Source organism: Andrographis paniculata, unplaced genomic scaffold (assembly GCF_009805555.1).
Source record: "Andrographis paniculata isolate CXL003 unplaced genomic scaffold, ASM980555v1 Contig98END, whole genome shotgun sequence".
Taxonomy (NCBI): domain Eukaryota; kingdom Viridiplantae; phylum Streptophyta; class Magnoliopsida; order Lamiales; family Acanthaceae; genus Andrographis; species Andrographis paniculata.
The window spans coordinates 753,611-776,281 of record NW_026137637.1 but is presented as its reverse complement, the minus strand read 5'-3'; the positions used below and the strand labels follow the sequence as shown (position 1 = coordinate 776,281).

The 22,671-nt window shown below is 31.4% G+C and overlaps 3 protein-coding genes across 4 annotated transcripts; 1 reads left to right on the top strand and 2 right to left on the bottom strand.

Moving 5' to 3' along the window:
* Positions 1 to 9,244: 9,244 nt before the first annotated feature.
* Positions 9,245 to 12,942, bottom strand: LOC127243961 (serine carboxypeptidase-like 27). 2 transcript variants are annotated; one of them, XM_051264221.1, is made up of 9 exons: positions 12,370 to 12,942; positions 12,198 to 12,293; positions 11,740 to 11,832; positions 11,555 to 11,640; positions 11,200 to 11,460; positions 10,588 to 10,715; positions 10,405 to 10,500; positions 10,223 to 10,328; positions 9,245 to 9,557 (listed from the first exon to the last, which is right to left on the bottom strand). In XM_051264221.1, the coding sequence occupies exons 1-9, from the start codon at positions 12,746 to 12,748 to the stop codon at positions 9,417 to 9,419; spliced, it is 1,386 nt and encodes a 461-aa protein (XP_051120178.1). In that variant the 5' UTR covers positions 12,749 to 12,942; the 3' UTR covers positions 9,245 to 9,416. The 2 variants fall into 2 exon arrangements, 1 of the variants encoding a protein (XP_051120178.1); XR_007837070.1 differs by having other exon boundaries at positions 9,410 to 9,557; positions 10,223 to 10,296.
* Positions 12,943 to 13,290: 348 nt separating this feature from the next.
* On the bottom strand, positions 13,291 to 14,731 carry LOC127243907 (uncharacterized). The gene is made up of 2 exons (XM_051264135.1): positions 14,168 to 14,731; positions 13,291 to 14,083 (listed from the first exon to the last, which is right to left on the bottom strand). Exons 1-2 carry the CDS (start codon positions 14,189 to 14,191, stop codon positions 13,658 to 13,660), a joined length of 450 nt encoding a protein of 149 aa, XP_051120092.1. The 5' UTR covers positions 14,192 to 14,731; the 3' UTR covers positions 13,291 to 13,657.
* A 1,145-nt stretch (positions 14,732 to 15,876) lies between these two features.
* LOC127243748 (E3 ubiquitin-protein ligase WAV3-like) lies at positions 15,877 to 18,215 on the top strand. Its single transcript, XM_051263914.1, has 2 exons — positions 15,877 to 16,044; positions 16,470 to 18,215. The coding sequence occupies exons 1-2, from the start codon at positions 15,877 to 15,879 to the stop codon at positions 18,213 to 18,215; spliced, it is 1,914 nt and encodes a 637-aa protein (XP_051119871.1).
* The last annotated feature ends 4,456 nt before the right edge of the window (positions 18,216 to 22,671 follow it).

The window sequence follows — 22,671 nt, the reverse complement described above, 5'->3', positions numbered from 1 at the left end:
GTATCAGAGCCAAATTCTCAGGGTACCTTCATGACCCGTTATGTCTCGTATATATTTTTATATTTTATTGATGTATTTGCTTCTCTCAATGATTATGTCATTTTCGTACCGTCTTTATCTCTACTATTTCGATCTCCACTGAAAGAGTTTTATTTTCAAATCTGACGCCGTTGAGTGTCCTGTTTTCGACTCTAGCTCTATTGAGAGTGAGTGAGTCATGTTTCCGACTCTAGCTCTGTTGTGAGCGAGCGAGTCCTGTTTCCGACTCCAGTTCCGTTGTGAACGAGTGAATCATGTTTCCAACCTTAACGGTGTTGAGAGTTCTGTTTTTTACTTTGATCCAGTAGATGGCTACATCACTTTCAGTTTATCTTGGGGAATTCAACGTACGTGGATGATCTCGGCTATATCTTTTTCGGTCACTTCTGACAAACTCAAATTTGTTCGATCATATTTTGAGTTTGAGGAGGGGTGTTAAAATATATTTAGAAGCAATATATTATATTTATCGTATTTATCTTATTTAAGAGATTCGTAGGATTCTTACCTTATTTAGACAAGTTATATATCACTATAAATATGTACGTATTCTTATAATTGAGAAAAAAAATAATTCAATTTCATATTCTAATATTCTTATAATTGAGAAAAAAAAATAATTCAATTTCATATTCTAACATTATCATATATCGTCAATTTATATTTTACATATATATATATATATTTGGATCGGACAACATGACGTAAAGCACGTATATACTCATTTTTTTTTATTTAGAAATTAAAAATTAAAAATAAAATATTCCTTCTGTCATTCAAATTTATGCTTACTTTTCTTTTTGGGTTGTCATTAAAAAATATTCTTATTTTTTTAAGTAAAAAATTATTCCACTTTTGTACTTTTTTTTATTATAAAATGAAAAATTAACAATTATTATCTATTTTTATTAAAATTTGTGTTCGGTCAAATGAGCACACATTTGCATAAGAGAGGGAGTGTCTACGAGTTCATGTATTATATGTTGATCACGGTTAATCAACACTATAATTTGACCCCTGTAGAAATATATATATATATATATGTATGTATATTCACCTTTCAATGATTTATTTATTAATTAGTTTATTTTTAAATTAAGTGGGTATAGTAGCTAGGAAGAAAAGAATGTATGATTTGGAGAGATTAATAATTGTGTAATAATTAATTAATTTATTATTATTATTATTATTATTAATATTTGGGACTAAAGGATGTGAGAGGTTCCCTCTTTTGACTGCTAACCCTCTTCTCTTTTTGGACCACTTCATTCATTTTTATTTTGTTTTTTCCCTTTTTATTTTTATTTTCATATTATTATTATTATTATTATTATTATTATAAAGTCAATTGGTCTTGAAGCAACTTTGAAACGAGTATGGAATTAGTCTTTGCATGGATGGATAAATAGGGGTGGCACAATTCTTTTAATATTTGTAAATATGCAGGTATTTGATACTCGAATCGAATCGAACAAATACCAGAAATCGTGAACCGTATTCGAATTGAAAATTTCGATTAACTGAAAATATTTGCAAATAATTCGAATCGAACCGAAATTAAAAAATAATATATTAAAAAATAATTAAAATTCTAATTAAATCAAAATATTTGCAAATATTTCAAATCTCTGAACCGAAATCGAATCGAATATAATTATTAATATAAATTTTAAAATATAATAATATAACCGAACCGAAAAAAATATCAAAAACCGAAACCGAACAGAACCGAACAAATATCAAATATACAATATTTGTATTCGAACCGAATTTGCTCGATTAACCAAAAATTCGATTCGATTTAGTTCAGTTCAACGGTTCGGCGGTTCAGTTCGATTTTTTTGCCCATCCCCACTATATATGTATATATATATAGAGAGAGAGAGAGAGAGAGGGGGGGGGGGGGGGAGAGACGTGCATAGAATAATTTGCAAAAAAAATGAAAACAAGAACAACAATCGTTTGAACAAAAAGTCTTTTAAGAATTGAATTTAGTTTGAAAAAAAAACAAATGAATTTAATGTTTAACACACGAGATTTTGGGTTTTGTAGTTTTATTTTGAGTTTTGTAATAGTTTGAATGTAATATTTTTTAAAAATATAATTAATCGAGAGTTGTAAGAATTTTATAATGTGTTCATATAATAATTTTTTTGGCCATGCTTTTCAACTAAAATTATAAAAAAATACTGTTTCATATTTATTTTATTGATAAATGGAAATGTAAGATGATTTTGACATTTGTTTATTGTACTTTATGTATATTTATAATAATATATTTGTAATTTAGGTAAAATTAAGGCTATTTTAATATTAATATATGATTATTTTTCATACTATAGAAAACTAATATTTTTTAACAAGACAAATAAAAATAATAAAAAAGGAAAAATAAGAAAAAAATACAATATATATAGATACACAAAATATATAATACTCCATCCTTCTCAGAAATATAGTCTGGGTTGTATTTTATACGGGATTTAAGAAGTATTGATATTATATTGATAGTGGATAAAAAGTACGGGTAAAAGACTTTTTTGCCCTTGTGAGTGTATTAGTGTAAAAAGTAGTGGCAATTATGTAATAAGAATGAAAAAGTAAATGTAGTTTTATAGTGATATGATTATTTATGAAAATGAGACTATTATTTTAGAACAGACTGGGATGGAGTGAGTATATATATACATTCAAAAAATCTACAATTCAACATAATATATTATTTTTTATATTAACAGCATATTTACTCTATCTAACATAAAAATTTAAAAAAATAAAAAAATTCAAACAAGCCACTAATGATTGAATATAGAATTAATAGGTTGTACTCCCTCCGTCCGCTTACAATGTTGACGTTTACTTTTGGCGCGGTGTTTAAGAAATAATAGTATTTTAATTTTAGTGAGTAATTAAAAGTAGTGCAACGACATTTTTGTCCTTACTTTTTTATATAAAAGTAATGATGTGATGTAAAGTAAAGGTATTTGTGAAAAAAAGTAGGGTATTTAATGAAATGTTAACTTTGTAATTGGACGTCCCAAAAATAAAAATATGTAAACATTGTAAATAGACGGAGAGAGTATTATATTACGTTTCATTTTTCTATTAATTTTTTTCATAAAATATTATATTCAATATTTATGATTTCATTAAATATATCATCAAATCACTCTTTATCACCTCAAAAAATTTTAAAATAAATATACAAAAGAACACATCTATACAATTTAATAAATTTATTTATTATATACGTGCCAATATATTCAATGGCAACAATATTTACCAAAAACAAAATGTAAAAATAAAAATAAAAACTCAATAATTTATTTTATGCTACATAATTGCCAATAATAATATTGTCCTATATTATATTGATCAAATAATACATTCACCTTTATCCTAATAATTTAGCTACATTTACTTTTTAATATAATTTTGATATAATACATCCAATGTACTCTGCTTATTTTTTGCACGTAAATTTTAAAATATTAATATGGGTAAACTATTTTTTAGTCCCGTAACTGGACCCCATATCATTTTAGTCTCGTAAGTGAAGCCTGTCGCAAACTAGTCCCATAAGTGAAAAATTTTCGCTGTTTTAGTCCTCCGGCGCCGGAGATGCCCGCGTGGCTCGCCGGAGGTGACGTGTCCGCCAGTAAATATATTCAGAAATAATTGTTTTCTCTAATTTTTTTTTTTACTGTTTCTTGAGACTAAATATATGATAAATAAATATATTTGTAATTTCAATAGTTTAGAATGAACTCATTTGCAGTTTGGGCGCATGTAAGTCAAACATCGTTAAATAATGACTGAAATTTGACGAATAGTTTATGGAACTATGAGAGAATTTGATGCAATTTTGGAAGTACAAAAGATTTGACTAATTTCATGAAATGTGTGAGTTTTGTACAATTTTACTTAAAAATAGTAGTAAAAGATTCGAGACAAATATATGCAATAAAAGATTAAAGGATGTTATTTATCTCATCGACCGGAAAATTGAATTGAACATGCTACTTTTTAATTCGAACTATTTAATCCAATCTTACATCAAATGTCATTAATCAAAATGAACATAAGACTATTTTAAATATGAACAAAAGTAGTACTTACAAATCAAACTTCCTTAATTGTCGAAAGAAAACATTAATGATTATTTGTAAACCGTTCACACAATAAAATTTTTAGGAGAAACTATTTTTTTAGTCTTATCTGACCACATTTATCATTTTAAGACTTTAAGTAGACTATGTCTGAAAATAGTTCCGTAAGTAAAAAAATTTCACTAAAATGGTCATCAGTGCCGGAGTTGCCACGCTGGCCTACCGTTGCTGACGTGGCTGTCGTGTAATTGCCATGTACATGCCAAGTCATCGACATGTGGAATATTTTTTTTTTATTTTACAAAATGTCTTGGGAAACTATTTTTTTAGTCTCATATATTATCTTCTTTATCAATTTTAGGACATTTAAATGGATTTTGTCTCAAAATAGTCCTCTATGTAAAAATTTTTCGCTAAAATGGTCCTCCGACGTAGCATCTACGTGGCGATAACATGTTAGCCACGTCAGCAACGATTGCCAGCGTGACGACTCCGATACAGGAGGACCATTTTAGCGAATTTTTTTTTTACTTACGGGACTATTTTCAGACATGGTTCACTTAAAGTCCTAAAATAATAAAGGAGGTCAGATACGAGACTAAAAAAATAATTTTACCCATAATTTTATTGTTCTAACATCTATTTAAATGTTGAATAAAACCTCGATTATTATTCAAAATTAAATGACTCGAGTTTTTTTTTTTTTTTTTGTTAAGAGTGAATTTGATCCACAAATGATTGAGAGAGATTCGTCGAGGTTGCATTCTATCTTAATCACTTATTCAACAATTTAGATTTGGATTTTTATTTAAACGAAAAATTAAAAAGATTTGACAATTGATTTCATACGTATTTTGATTTTATTTTGATGTTTTTAGTTTTAGTCAAAATTGATGTAATATTTTTTGTTGGAAAAAAAATATATACAATAGTATGAAAATAAATTGTAAGAACATACGTAAGCATTTTCTAAACTTCTTATGGTTGATACAGTTTATGTAATATTTGAAAATTATTCATTCATATTTTGGTTTTATTGGTATTTTAAAATTGAGAAAAAAAAAATAAACTGAAAATAAATTTTAAATGTGAATAGATCCAATAATAAGGAACTAGAAAAAAGTATTATTATTTTTTAAGAATAAAAAAAATTAATAAAGGCTAAAAGTGAAAATAATAATAATAATAATATTTTTGTCGGCTTCAAATAATTTGTTATTTTTTTGAAAATATGATTATACACTTTATAGCATTTTAAATATTATAATTTATATTTTTTTAAATTTTAATTGAACTATTTAGTTATTTTAATTTTAATTTATAATTATTTTTATAACATAATAATTATTTTTACTTGATATATTTCTCAATTACTTACTAATTATATTTTAATTTATAATTATTTTTATTACATAATAATTACTTTTATTGGTACACTTTTTAATTACATACAGTTTCACTCGAACGGAGAGAATATATAATAATAATAATAATAATAATAATAATAATAATAATAAAAATGATAATATAAGTGTAATTTTTCAGAAAGCTCTGTTGATTGAATATTTGTTTTTATATTTGAAGATAATTACGCTGGAGGCTGATAAACAATTACCCTTCGTAATCATAAAAATAAAATAAAAATAATTCTAGAAACTAAATGGTAGAAAATAAAACAATTAAGACATTTAATTAATTGATTGTCTGATAATCACTTTGACAATTTCCACGTTCTCGAAACGTTTTCTATTGTTTGTTTGCTTTTTCTTTTTTTTTTTATTTTTATTTTACTCCCTCCGTCCCAGTACAAATTTTGATTACCATTTTGTCTGTCCCAAAACAATAGTCTCATTTTCATAAATAACCATATCACCATAAAATTATCTTACTTTCTCATTATTATTACACAATTGTCACTATTTTTTACACTAATGTACTTAAAGGCTAAAAAAGTTATTTATCTTTGCATTTTAGTCACTACCAACATAATAGGACTATATTTTTTGGACGGAGAGAGTATTTTTTTGGCTGACATATCTGTATTTTTTGTTTTATATATATATATATATATATTAGTATGATATTTTGTATATAAAAAAATAATAAATATAATATTACTTTCGTCCACGGTCGATCTATCCATTTACTTTTTGTAATGTTAATATTTAAATATTAATTATTATATCAAAACGTAGTACAAATTAAGGAAAAACGACAAAAATACTCTATTGGTGTCTTATAATACTAATGAAATAAAATTTGTACAAAAAATTATACAAATATAAAAATATTTTTAATATTAAAAACAATGACGCCAAATACAAATGAAAAGATTGGCAGTGGACAGGGAACAAAGACATTTGGGATGTGTTTGTTTGGTATTTTTTTACAACATTTTTATATTCATGATTTTTTTAAAAAAAAATATATAATAAGTACTTATTTTTATATTATATTAAAAATTAATTATTGCATTCAAATTAACACATTAAAATCTATTTATAACATACGGATAAGATTCAAATTTTAAACCCAAACAAACAAACGCATCCGGCATCCCTAATAAGATGCTCTCCATTTTAATAGTGTATATTTTGATTATTTTAAAAATAGTTAAATCTTAAATAGAATTTATTATTTTTATATAATTTAAAAAATAAATATAAATATATACTACTACTTTAAATAAAAAAATATAATATACTCCCTTCGTCCCGTCCCAGAACTACAGTTTTAATTGGATTGGACACGAGATTTAAGAAATATTGATATTATATTGATAGTTGGTAAAAAATATGGATAAAAGACTTTTTTGTCCTTATGAGTGTATTAGTGTAAAAAGTAGTGGCAATTGTGTAATAAAAATAAAAAAGTAGAGGTAATTTTACACTAATATTATTATTTATGAAAATAAGAATATTAATTTGGAACGGACAAAAATAGTAAACAAAATTATTGTATTGAGACGGACGGAGTATTAAATAAGAATAGATAATAATAATTATAATTTTACATATATTAGTAAATAATACTGGTATAAAATTGGATGTAATATTATAAACAAACCAACCTTTCATCAATTTTTATTATTTATATAAATTTCTTCTTAAAAAAAAATATCAAATCAAGTTACTTATATATATTTTTTAAACTCCTTTATCTCATAACAATCTACATATTTTTTATTTACTGACACCTTTAATTTCTATTTTGGATAAAATTTACGGACCTATTCAAAACTCATTTATTTCTATCGTTCTTCTAAAAAATATAAATATTTTTATCTATATTTAACATTTTATATATTTTATAAAATTACTTTGTTATTATAGATAAATATAAGTATTTTTTATTTATTTCTATTATACAAAATTCTATTTTCTACAAAATAATATCTATATTACATATATTTTTTTACTGCAATACAATTTTAAAATATTTAAATACATTTCTACTTTTCTTTAATTATATACTCCCTCCATCCGCTCCAATGGTACTATTTATCTTTTGTGTCATTGTATTATAATAATATTATAAGATACTAATACAAATATTTTTGTCATTTTTTCCTTGTACTACGTTTTTATATTATAATTAATATGAAAAAAAATAAATGAGATCCTCAAAGTCGGACGAAAATAATATATTAAATTTATTTTAAAACTATCAATATTATTGATTACATAAAAAATAATAAAAATAATATTATAACTAATTATGATGAACTAATTAAATATTATTACCTTAAATACGGTGTTCCTTACTAAAGAGGTCAATTATCTTCAAACGGAGGGAATATATTATTTTAAAAATTAATTTTACATTTAAAATATCACATCAATATTTATTTATCAATAACTAGAGCACTCGAAATAAAAAAATAAAACTCCTTTTCATGCGATAAAAAAATTATACTCCTGTTCCGTAACAAAGTGATGAGTTTTGGTTATATTTGGACTAAAATTAATAAAAATATTATATTTTGACAAAAAATGATGAGTTTTGGTTATATTGGGACAAAAATGATGAATTTTGGTTATATTGGGATCAAAATTGATAAGAATTTTATATTTGGACAAAAAAATAATGAATTTTAGTTATATTGGAATCACTTTTGATAAAATTTTTATATTTGGACAAAAAAATAATAAATTTTGGTTATATCGAAGCAAATATATATACATATATATTTTTTTTTTTAAAAAAGAAAACTTTCATAAGTGTGAAGGAATTGGTGTAGTGAGTTAACTGCTCTTCCATTGAGCCGCCTACGCAGGACTTACCCGACTTAGTAATTTGCAGAAAAAATAAATAAAAATATGCATGCTGTATAATATATTAAAAATTTCAAATCCAGATTAGACATGGTAAATATTTGACTAACAATACAAACATCATGTTAAGATTTTGATTGGAATTTAAAATTAGTCAAATATACTGTATTATACAATGAATTTATATTATTTAATATTTACAACCCCATCAAATTAAAGTACAATTATTATAATATCAACATGATTAATTTCCAATTTTCAATGATATGTAACTACTACTATCAAAGTCATCTTTTATGACCTTCCAATTTTATAAATACTAATCATATACTCCCTCCGTTTGGTTTTTTTATCCTAGATACGATAATTTAGATAAAATATAATTAAGAAATAATTAAAAAGTGTATTAGTAAAAATAATTATAAATTAATATTAAGATAAATAAATAGTTTGATTAAAATTAAGAATTATAAAATTTAAAATTTAAGATGCGATTAAAGTGCATAATTATATTTCTAAAAATAGAAAAGACAAGTTATGTAAGACAGATAAAAATAAGAAAATAAAGACAAATTATGTGGGACGGAGGGACTAATATATATATATACATATACATGGGATGCATTTAAATCGACATTATTGAATCGAAGGGTATATTAAATTTTTCAATATTACATAAGACTAGTAGTTTGTACTCAATTGCTTTCGACCTAAAAGTTCACCTAATGCGCATTTAAAGTATAACAGTTGCAGATTCTCATGTTACGAAATATAAATAGTAATAACAACACCGAATGAAGTTATAGAACTATACGAATCATATAAACGAATCAATGTAAACATTATTCATATTTGCCTCTACAATATCTACTCCGGCTTTACTCTTTTTAGCCGCTAATTCTAACCAACAATCGAGCATGTAACAGAACGGGTACCTTATTTCCCTTCGGTCGCCTCAAATGAAACGAAATATTCGTTCTAAAACAAACTTGAATCACGTAGGCATGGGACGGTTCTCCAAGAATGATCTAAAAAGAATAAATGCTTGTCGCGGGCGATGCAAAGGCACCTCGTGCCCTGCTCCCGTCACGCTCACTAATGTCAATCCTTTGTACACTTGGCTCCATCCACCAACCTATATGTTATAATGAAATAAAATTCACAATAAATCAAAGGACCGATAAAAATATACACACACATATATATATATATATACACGTGCAAGACATGATCATAGACTCGTTCGCTTTAAGCTTTTGAGTCGAATATAGCCTCTTAGGAAAACATTATCTCGCTATATAAATACAAAGAAGTTAGACATATGTATAGCGTGTTCACTCAGTATTTTAAGATGACAAGATTTTCCAACAATATTACTAAAAAAATAATACTATATCCGTCCGGAGATATAAGAATTATAAAATATTAATAGGAGTATTTTTGTCTTTCTCTTAATTTGTATTATATTTTGATATAATAAATAATATTAAAGATCAACACGTAAAAAGTAAAAGTAACCATTAGAGCCAGCCGGAAGAGTACAATATATAAACATAGCAATAAAAGTCTTACAAAATCATACAAGTCCACAAAAACACGCGAAACATAATTTCCTATAATACTTTCATGATTCTCCGCACCACACAACAAAAAATCTAAAATTATAAACACTAATCATTATTCTCTTTTGAAATTCAAACATTCTAATACTTGTCGACAATCTTATGGCTAATAATATCAATCTATTAGTTGCCTATACTTTCAAAGTAAATATTTCGAATGAGCGGTTGAGAACTTTACCTTTCCGCTGTCGTACCAAGGGTACCATTTTGTTACGGTTGGGAGCCGCAAAGCATCAATCGAATAACGAGTTGCTGTAATGGGCACCACTGAATCAGTATCCCCGCTGAAGCAAAGGGCAAGATCATCACAGGTTTCCTACACAAGATTTGAAATGCAATTTAAACGAACTTGCATCGTACCTAAACACCCAAATCCTGAGACCCGCGGCAATAAGTTCTTTATATATCGGAAGCATTGACATTGGAGAGTCAGTCCAGTAGTTACCAACTGTATCGCTGCAAGGTGAAAAGAAGTTTTATTCGATAAGTTTTGAACTTGCACAATTAAAGATGAGAACAACTGTTAAGCTAATAAAACAGTACCTGCACGTCTGCCATTGGTAGGTAAGCCTCGTCGTATTAGCGTGCATTGCTTTTTGCACATCGGGCAGGTTGAAGAAAATCTTAGAGTACCTTTCAGTGCACGGGTCGTATGCTCGAGACATCCATGGCTGCATTTGAAATAACAGCATTCAAAATACATAGCAATGCAAAGTATCCAATTGCCGAAGAAAATTGTGCCTTTTTGGTCCACTAAAAGATTAAATCTCTATTTTGGAGTGACGACTCCCACAATTATGCGACTAAACACTATTCAGCTTGCGTGATTTTTAATAAAAATATACTATTTTCTCTCGAAAAACATCATATTAAAATACAATTTAAACCAAAATTCAAATAAAAGAATTCAAACACAAACCAAAACCAAACAAACTATTCTTTCCGATAGGAGTATAAAAGAATGAACACTTATCAGATCATAAGTTCGATTTTTGCCATCAACTACAAGATCCATATGTTTTTCTGTTAAAGATTTTAACGACTTTAAGCCATGCTTATTTTCTCCCTTAAGCGAATAATTATTTATTTGATCTAATCCTAAGAAGTAAACACTGGGCTGATTGTAATTTAATGAAAAGCTGAACCAAGACTTACGTAGCGACCCCTTAATCCACGCCTAAGGGACGAAGTGCTGTTGCAGGGCGCAGTGTATACGCTATATGGATCGATGTTCCCCATTTCTCGATTGGCTAGTTCAAGAGATTTGACACAGTCATTCGATGGATGAACGGAAGAGCCTGAGTTACAGGTTGTACGCAGAAGTTTGTACGTCGAATCTGAAATTAAACCATGGCTCCACCAATACTCAAATGTGCCAATATAATCATGGAAATCATCAGTCACAGCATTCCCCACCTGAAGCCAAAAAAATGCAAAACGAAACTTAAGAAAAATGACTGTCACAACCAAACTAAACTCTTAACGATTAAAGTATGATCTTAGTTAGTACCAAGAATCCCTTGAAATTAATAATGGGATTTCGAATTCCTTGGTTTCTTCGGTAAATGACTTCAGCTAGTTGTGGAACATAATGTCCTGTTGAGTAAAAGGCCCGGAATTCATTTATAAGATTTATCATAGTCAACATCATAGATTTCATGAACGTACAACTAAAAAGACCTCGAAACTTCAGACCTGCGTAACTTTCTCCAGCAATGTAAAAATCTCTATGTTTATACTGAGGAAACCGCTCGAGCCAGTTCATCAGAAATGTGTATGCATCTTCGGCTAAAAATCAACAAAATTCAACAAATAACATTCATCAACATTTCATCGAGCATTAAATTAGACTTCATTAACATCTATAAGTTCAAGTTCGAACCAAAATGGTTTGATTTACGAAAATACTACCAAAATGGTCCACCATTGTCGCTATTCCTTCTTAATATCAAATTCAGCAATGGAATGCCACAAATAACCAAATTTGGTATGTAACAAACGTATAAACCCGTGCAATTTTACCATAAACAGTAACTTAAAATAGATGCGGATCTAAAAAAGAGAAATGTATATATCAAGCTACCTATTTTTCTGCATATCCATAGATTCAACTCCATATGTCAAACCATTGCAAATAAGGAAAACCAGTTTACCTGTTCTTTGATCACCTACAGTATACAAATCCGTCGAAGTATTCGAATACGAAAAACCAACGCCGGCCGGGGACTCTAGGAATAGCAAGTTCGCCACTGCAATGAAACAAACATCGAATCCCAGCACCATACCAAAAGGAATTCAAATCACCAATTCAATTTTTCGACGTACATTTGTTCCAGGAATAAGGATTGAGGTACAATGTCTTCCCGTCCGATCGAATCCTAAAAGGACCGATCTCCTCTGCAGCTCCAAAAGCCACAGAAGAGCATCCAGGGCCGCCATTGAGCCACAAAACAAGTGGCCTCAACTCCGGCCGCCGATCGGCCGGAGATTCCGTTAACCAATAAAACAAAGCTCTCCCAGCCCGTTGATCCACCGTCACATAGCCTGAGTACTGATTGAATCCAACGGCTCCAGGTTGCCCTGGCAAATAAGTGATTCTATCACTCTCCTGATTCGCATTTGGCGAAGAACAGTAAATTGGAACCCAAAAATTCAACCACAGAAGAAAAATTGCACATCGCAATGACATCAATAGACGCTCCATTAATTGAATTGAGTAAAAGAATCGAGAAATTCAGAATTGAACCCCGAAGCAGAGCTTTCTAGGGTTCCGAAATTGAAGTGATTCCGATCGAGCAAAAACATGATTGACAGGGACTTAACATTTATAGTGATGGCCGCATTCAATCATTGAAGGCGAAGTAAGCGTAGAAAGTGAATAAATAAACCGATAGAGTAACCGACAAACCTGATGGTCACAAATCCCGGCGAAATTCTCAGATCCAATAATAATAGATATGGAATTACAGCGCGTTAGAGTTTGTACAAAGCTTACGACGCGTCTGGGGCTGAGACAGCTGCCAATCACATGCTCCTCCATCCATGTTTGAAGGAAGAAAAACGACCTGTGAATTGAAGAGTAGAGCTGACAGCGGTGTCTGTCTGCTGCCATGGCAGTTGTCTGGGCCACATTGCAACGACGAGGACAATATAGTCTTTGCATATTATAACATGATGTGGTTTTTTTTTTTTTTTTTTATAAAAAAATATATTTGTTTATAAAAAATTGTTATGAAAATTTCAGGAAATCAAGATGAGAAAACAAAGACAATAGAACACAAGAATTTGGTAACCCAGTTCGATCACAAAGATCTACGTCTGGGGGCGCTGCCAAGCCAGGAATTTTACTATAAAGTACGCAGGCACATGTTAAAGTGAGAATACATGGATATTTATAGCCTAAGCCTTTGACAATAATATCCAAATCATATCTCTAAAATCTAAAATATAATATCCAAATCATATCCCTAGATTTTAGGATATAATCAGGCTTCATATCCCAACAATCTCCCACTTGAAGACTGATTTCATCTTCCACTTCAACATACCTCATCCAATCTCCACTCCCCACAATTCGGTGTTCTGATTCGAATCATTCCTTTACCTACAATTTTCAGTGTCTCATCATCTCCAAGATAGACAACACCAAAATTACCTGTGGTATAGGATTACATGATTCTCGAATCACTGCATGAGTGGAATGACGTTCGACCAAAATCCATGACTCCATTGGACTGCTGACGCTCAGAATCAGCGCATCGGATATCTCCTCCGTTGCGTTTGCTGAACCCTGATCCTTCTCCGGCGCCCTGCACTGTCGTTTCAAGTGCCCCTTGCAGTTCCAATATACCACCTGACTTGCATCTTCCTTGTCCTTATTCTTCGGCTTCAACTTTGACCATTCTTGATCTTCACCCTTTCCTTTTGCCTCAAATCTAAATTCAGTCGACACATTCTCCCAAAGGGTTAGTCGAACCGCACTCATCGTCTTCCTGTTGATCTTCTTGTATTCGGCTTCATCCATGTCTTCGGATTTCTCCTTCAATACCGCATCTAGATCTTTACCATTCATGTAATCTTCTATATGCATATTTTAGAAACCGAAGTTCATACCATCGAATACCTTGACAACACGACGATCACCCATCTTGACTCCCACAAACAAACCTAAGGTTCACTTGATATGAGAGCACATCGGATATTCCGCTGCGTTTGCCGAAACCCTTATCCTTCCCTACCAATCTTGCACCGCCTATCACAAAGGGACTCGCTGCCTGACCTACCAGTCGGGACCGACCCAACACCGCCAGGAGACTTTCGACACAAGGTACCTCCGCAGGTCACAAGGGATTCCCACAACGATCCAACGTCCGATTCCTCTCAATCCACCCTATCAACGAACTAGGCTCTGATACCACTTGTTATGAAAATTTCAGGAAATCAAGATGAGAAAACAAAGACAATAGAACACAAGAATTTGGTAACCCAGTTCGATCACAAAGATCTACGTCTGGGGGCGCTGCCAAGCCAGGAATTTTACTATAAAGTACGCAGGCACATGTTAAAGTGAGAATACATGGATATTTATAGCCTAAGCCTTTGACAATAATATCCAAATCATATCTCTAAAATCTAAAATATAATATCCAAATCATATCCCTAGATTTTAGGATATAATCAGGCTTCATATCCCAACAAAAATAATATTCTTTTATTATCCAATAACTCGCCGTTGAATGTCATTTTTTTAAAAAAAGAATTACATATTTTAAGTACATTTTAATTTTTTAAATTTATGTATTGTTTTTTTAATTTTAATTAGTTATATTAATTTAAATTTATAATTATTTTTACTTATATATTTTTAATTATTTATTAATATATATTTTTTATATTTTTCTATTTACAATAATTATGATATTGTATTAAAAAATAATATTTTATATTAAATTGTTGATATTATATATATTATATTTGTTATAATAATAATTAAGAATTATGTGAATAAAAAATTATTTAGAAAATAAAATCTCAATATTTTCATAAAGGCTAGATGAAAATACAATTGAAATGAAAAGAAAAAAATAAATAAATAAAAATCAAAACGTGTTAAAAGGTTTTTGACATGCTTATCAATCAATAATATTATTTTTTTTACCGTTACAAATGAATTTATCATTTTAAATTTTTATAATCGATTAAAAAATAATATTCATCAGTCCAACTCTAATGTTTATATTTGTGTCATCAATAAATACTTTTGAGTGAAATAATTAAATAAATAAATATATTAAGAATGTTACATTAAGTTGGAAAAAGGAGAAAAAATTACAATATATACATATTCACACAAAATATATACTCTCTCTATTCAGTGTATTTTTTTTTTTATTGTAGACACAAAAAGTTAGTAGTGATATAATTAGTAAATAAATAAGAATGTATTATTAAAAATAATTGTAAATTAAAATTAAAATAATTAATTAGTTTTATTAATATAAAAAAATAATATAAATTTAAAAATTTAAAATAAAATTAAAGTGTTTAATTATTATTTTTTTAAAAAAAGTGACATAATAAAAAAAAGAAAGTGAGATAATATATATATTTGAAAAACCTTCCATATACATGTTTATATTACTTATTATAATTGAATAACAGAAAAAAAAGCCACCCAAACAAGCCCTAATAATTTTTACATTGATCATGCACGTATACATATACACATACATACATGTACATATTTATCATGCTTGAACTCTTCTTCTTCTTCTTCAGAGAAAACCACCAACACCAAAGCTTCAAGATTCTTCTGCACTTTCCACATCGTCTATGGCTAGGAAGTTCAAAACTAAGCTCAAAGCAGCCAGGGACAGGTTCCGATCAACGCGTCTTACCATCGCCGCCGCCGCCGCCGATGACGCCTCCAGTGACAGTCATCCGCCGCCGCACAATCCTGCATCTGCTCCGCCTCGGCCTCCGCCTGCGCCACAGCGTGTGGTTGCTTTCTAACTTCATTTCTTATACTATTATTTGATTTCTCACTATTCTCTGTAAAGATTGTTCGTCAACATGAATTAGTTTTACAACGTGTTTTGATTTCATTGTCTTGTTAAAAAAATTAGGGCACCGGATTCAAATCGATTTTGAATTTCTTCAAGAATCCCATTTCAATTTAGGCAATTGACGATCGATTCTGTTTGTTAGACTCAAAGATTGAACTGCTAAATCGTATAATTTGATTGTTCTTGTACTAGTTCGAATTCGGTTAAAACCCTACCAAACTTGAATTTGGGGATTTTGCAGTTTAACCTAAATGTTGTGTAATATTATTCATCTTTGAGCTGTTATTCACTCAGATTTCGATTCTTCCTTGCTGTACTGATTCATACGTAAATCTTTCTGGTTTGATCTTCGTTTTGCAGATTGAGGATTGCTTCATATGCAAAAGAAAACTGCATCCAGAACAGAACATATTCAAAGCATTCTGTTCTCACGAATACCATTTCAAGTGCATCATAGTGTTCTTCAAGAACGGCGGTCGAACATGCCCGGTTTGTCGAATTCGATGGCGGCAGCTCGCCGCATACTTCTACAGCTTACAATTTTCGATGCTAAGTCATCTCGTAAATCCGAGCCATTCCGTCTCCCCTGTTCCGGAAGCTTCTACCAGTCGCCCGCCTGATCGGTACATCGAGCCTTCAATCTTCAACGATGACGAGGCTGTAAGTACTCTTCCTGTCGAGGCCTCCAAGGATTTACAGGGAGTTCGACTCAAGGTGTTTCCGGAACTTCGATCCATCAAGAAGTTGAGCACGGTCGAAAATTTCAACATCGTGCTTCGCTTAAAAGCTCCGGTTTTTTATGGAGTACCAAAATTATCGTATCCTCCGATTGATCTTGTTGTGATTCTTGACGTTAGCGGGAGCATGCACGGGACGAAGCTCGTGTTTATGCAACGGGCGATGAAGTTCGTGATCGAGAATCTTGACGATGACGACAGGCTGTCGGTTATCGCCTTCTCCTCGGAGGCTCGACGACTGTTTCCTCTTCGGAGGATGTCTGTTGACGGAAGGCGAATCGCTTTACAAGAAGTTGATCTTTTGGTTGCGACAGGCACAACGAACATGGCCGAGGGGTTGAGAAAGGCGGCGAAAGTGATGGACGATCGGACGATGAAGAATCCTGTCGCCGGAATTATGCTGCTCTCCGACGGCCTCGACACGCACACGATTTCTTACGATTTCTGCGGCGACACTAGACACCATCCGAATTACCGACGACTCCTTCCCGACTCGCTCATACCCGACGAAGTCACGAGGTTCAGAATCCCGATCCATACATTCGGACTTGGATTCGATCACGACGCCGGCGGCATGTACGCAATCGCCGACATCACGCGAGGGACGTACTCGTTCATCGAACACGAAGACAACATCGTGCAGGCGTTTGCGCAGTGCATCGGAGGGCTTTCGAGCGTCGTCGCGAAGGATCTCGTCATCAAAATCGAGTACAGCGGCCGAGGGGTTTTTCTACACAAGTTCGACGCGGGAAAGTACCCTAGCGACATAAATCACACCCGACGGATCGGATGGGTCGACGCCGGGCAGCTTTACGCTGACGAGAAGAGGGACTTCCTCGCTTCGATCCTCGTCCCAACCAACGTGTCGTCGGTTTTGAAAATAACTTGCCGGTACCAAAATGCCGTGTTTGGAAAACCGATGTCGGAAAAGCCTCGCTACATTCGCGTCCCGAGAAACGAGGTTCCTCGACGGGAAATTGTCCCGAAACATATGGAGAGATATCTGATCTGGGATCGGGTAGTCGACGCGATGGTGCACGCAAGACTCGCCGCCGACGATCGAGATTTGTTGCGCGCCAAGGAGATCATCGAGAGCGCAGCCGAGATGCTAAGCGAGACAGAGCAAACGAAGGACAGAGATCGGGTGTGCTTATCGCTTGAAGGCGAACTCGGCGTGATGAAGGAGGTGTTGACGAACAAGCAAGTGTACGAGACGTCGGGTCGAGCGTACCTTCTGTCCGTCGTAAGCTCGCACACTTGGCAGCGAGCAACGACCCGCGGCGAGTTGTCGGAGGGCTCGATGCTGTACGAAACTCCGATAATGTCCGAGATGGTTACACGGGCTCGGACAACTACGTCGAACCCTTAAACTTCGTCCACGAAATCATGTCTTACGTCCAATAGGTCTATCGTACCTCGAAATATTTTTTTTTTTTTTACGACATTTTTGTACAAACATCGACGGATTTGATCTACTTCTTGTCTTGCATTGTTGATAATTGTTTTTCAACTATTCATATAAAGTTGGCAAAGATACGGTCCTAAAATTTGGTACTAACGCAAAAAAAATAGTATTTGGACCTCCGAAAATATGCCTCAAAGTTTTCAGGCTTGTCTGGTCCGGCATAATTTTTTAAAATTAGTGTTTAATATTTGATATATTTATATATATATATATGTATATTAAAGTCCTTAGATTGTTTACATTTGGTTGTAAGTCGCATTATCTAATACGAATTTTGTGTAATTCGAAGCAATAAAAGGTTGAAATATCATATTCGGAAAGTGAATTCTCACTATCAGAAAATTAGGCTATAGTTGCGGTAAAAAAAGTCACGGTTTTAGTACAAATTGATGACTTTTTACTAAAATGTCACGGAAAAATATACGGAACTATTTCAGTTGAATTTTGCTGGTGATTTTTTTTAAGTGGTGACATTTCTGTGACAAATTCACGGAAAAATATACGATACGAGAAACTATCCAGCTAGTATCATTGCTACTTAAACTTAATCGACAAATTCATGTAATATTGTGCTTTTGTCGTATCCAACATTTTCGCCTATGAATTTTATGTAGTATTAAATGAAGTTTTTTTGGATGAATCTTCGCCACTCGGAAAATAAGATATATTTTCCTTTTTAACCACAAGTTCACAACATTTAATTGATGTTTATTTAATATGTTTATAGTTTTGAACAAGTGTTACTATTAAATTAAAAGTGATATTTCAGTTGCAGCCGCCAAAGCAACACATATATTCAATTTGGTGTCATTGTATTTTTTACTGACACAATTCTCTATAAATATTATTTTAAAAACATAATATATACGCACTAATATAATATAATATATATATTATTTATTCACAAAAGTCAAACTTCCGACACAAAATTTTGTTTTATATATTACTTAACACAATTCTCCATAGCTAACATAAAAAATAAATTCATTTCAAAACACAAAGTGAACAAACTCGATTCTTCTCTTCTTCTTCTTCTTCAAGAAACCACTGGAAATCATCCGCTCCAAGAATTCCGAATTTCTGTTTTCTCTCAATGACGAATAATAAATTTAACCCGAAGACCAAGCTGTAAACAGCCTTCCAGAGTGTCCGTTCGAGATCCAAAGAGAAAGCCAAGAACAAAATGAGAGCAGTTTCGTGACATACACATGTTCTTAAATTGTTTAACATTTTGCAGATTCCAAAATGCCCAATATGCGATCGCGAGATGAAGAAGCCCGGCCAAACATATATTGAGGGAATTTTGTTCGCAATGAATCGTAGATTACTTAAAGCTCGCCAACACGATTGCCCTTTATGTGGAGCAGATTGGCAACCTCTTGACAGAGTTTGCTAGTTCGCAACCAATGTTGGCGGGAAAGAAAGGTGCGCTTCTCACGGAACCATCATTTGTGAAAAATATACAATAATAGTGCATACATGGTTGATTCGTCGACACAATTTTATTGATCCTGTTCTGTCTTTCGACAAAACTATTGTTGCTTTTGTACTTTCATAAAAATAAATGGAAATACGAGCAAGATCCATATCATGGACACAAAGATAGTGATTTTTTTATGGTTTTTGTTGGCTTTATATATGATTCTTGTTAAGAAATATCAAAATAACTGTTGGGACTGGATCAACTCAAAGATATTGTCCGCTTTAGGCTGAGCCCGTACGGATTTTTTTTTGAATATCCTCCAAAATGCCTCATACTAGTGGAGTTTACTTGGGACTTATAAGCTGTGTAATTTTCTTTACAACTTTCGACGTGGGACTTGGGTTTGTACTCCAATAATAACATATTATGTGATTAGTTAGTATTAAAAATATGTATAATTTTTTTATCCACACACACATACCCTTGTTACGACCTAATTATTAAGCGATGGTTGTGTCACTACTTGATTTAATGTATGCATATTATATATATATATATATATATATATACATGAAAAATTAGATCAAATCCATGATGTTTGTACAAAATGTCACAAAAAGTACTTCCTAAAAATGAAATATTTGAGCTACAATAGACCTATTCAAGGTAAGACATAAATTTGCACGTATTAGGTTTGGCCGGGGTTTACCCAGTGCATTTTCGGTTAGCGGCTGTGGTGGGTTCTACGTCAGGAAAAAAAAAAAAAAAAAAAAGCTAAGACATAAATTTGTCAATGAAGTATAAGGGTTCGACGTAGTTGTCCGAGCACGTTTAACCATCTCGGACATTACCGGAGTTTGGTACACCATCGAGCCCTCTGATGACTCGCCGCGGGTCGTCGCTCGCTGCCAAGTGTGCGAGCTTACGACTGACAGAACGTACACTCGACCCGACGTCTCGTACACTTGCTCGTTCGTCAACGCCTCCTTCATCACACCCAGTTCGCTTTGAAGTGACAAGCACACTCGATCTCTGTCCTCCGCTGGCCCCGTCTCGCTTAGCATCTCAGCCGCGCTCCCGATGATCTCCTTGGCGCGCAACAAATCTTGGTCGTTGGCGGCGTGTCTCGCGACCGCCATCACGTCGACTACCCGAACCCAGATCAGATATCTCTCCATATGTTTCGGAACAATTTCCCGTCGAGCAACGTCGATTCTCGCGACGTGAATGTGGCGAGGCTCCTCCTCCATCGATTTGTCGAATACGGCATTTCGGTAGCCGTAAGTTATCTTCAGCAACGAAGGCTCGTTGGCCGGGACGAGGATCGAAGCGAGGAAGTCCCTCTTCTCGTCGGCATAAAGCTGCCCGGTGTCGATCCATCCCATCCGTCGAGTCGGAATTATGGTGCTCGGGTACTTTCCCGCGTCGATCTTTTGTATCTAAAACTTTTTTGCTCTAAAAATAGAATTTTAGTAAAAAAAATTTAATAACGAAATTAATTTTGTAATACTTAATTTATTAATTTCGTAATTAAAAATATTGTAGCTAATTAAATACTTATAGTGTAGTGTTCCTCAAACGCCTTCTGGGTGGCTACGGCTCTTAAAAAGGAACAAGTTTGTAGATGTGTACATATTTATACATTCCTTGCGATCATTGTTACAATATAGTAGGAATACGTTGTAATAGTTTATTTATTTATTTATTTTTTGCAGATATTATGTCTCCCCAATCGATAAGCGGCTTCCCTCCATGGTCGAACTTCTATTAGTATTAAGGTACTAATAGAAGGACATTCGTACAAAAAAAATTATACAAACATAAGAATATTTTTAACGTTAAATACAATGATGCAAAAGGTAAATATGACCCTTAGAGGCGGACGGAAGGAGTAGTATATAGTAGAAGATACAATAATAATTTACGGTATTGTAGTATATGAAGATCCAAAAATTAATTAATACAATAATGTATAAAATTTATGAAAAAATACTTTTTTTGGTCACTGTTTTGAAGGAATAGAGAGTACATCAATAAGTTTCGACTCGATGTGATGCCAAATAAAATGACAGTCGATCTCAACACGCATCGTACGCTCGCGGAAGATTGGATTAGGTACATTATACAAAGAAATAGAAAAATTTAGGAAATTGAATGTGAAGTAGCAAGGAGTGAGACAATAAGTGAATAATATCGCATTAGTGTCAATTTCTATAAAATATATTGTACCGAAAATTATTTTCACTTCAATAATATCAAATAATAATAATAATAATAATAATAATAATAATAATAATACAAATGAAAGTTTGTTCTTTTAGTATTTTAAATCAAAATTTCAAACCACAATGTTTCAAATATTTCTTAGATATACAAAACTATCATTTTTATTTTATAAAAGTAAAATTAAAAGAGTACGAAAATTACCATATTTGTGTGTCATTATATATATCAACATCTTTAAATAAATATATTTTGAATCAAAATTAAAAACTCATTATAAATTGTTTGTAATTATGATTTATTTTCCACAAAAATAAAATGGATGATTTTTAAAGTTTTGTAATTTGAATTTAAAATATTCCAATTTAAAATTTCAAATAAATTTAGATTTAATGAAAATTAATTTTAAATTATCCCTTAAAATAATCAGTAGCTAATAATGAATATAAGGATTTTCATGAAAAAATATTTACTTTTTACACAATTAGATTAACATTAATATTAAATATAAGTTGTCTAATGAATGTATTTTTATGCTATATATATATGAAAAAATATGTTACTAATATAAAAAAATAATAATATTTTGTATTACATTATTTTAAATATATAATTATATTTATGAAAAATTATTCCATTTAATATGTGTTTGTTTGGGGGTTTGGATTTTGAGTTGGGATTTGAATAATAAAAATTTTGAATTTGAATAGTTGT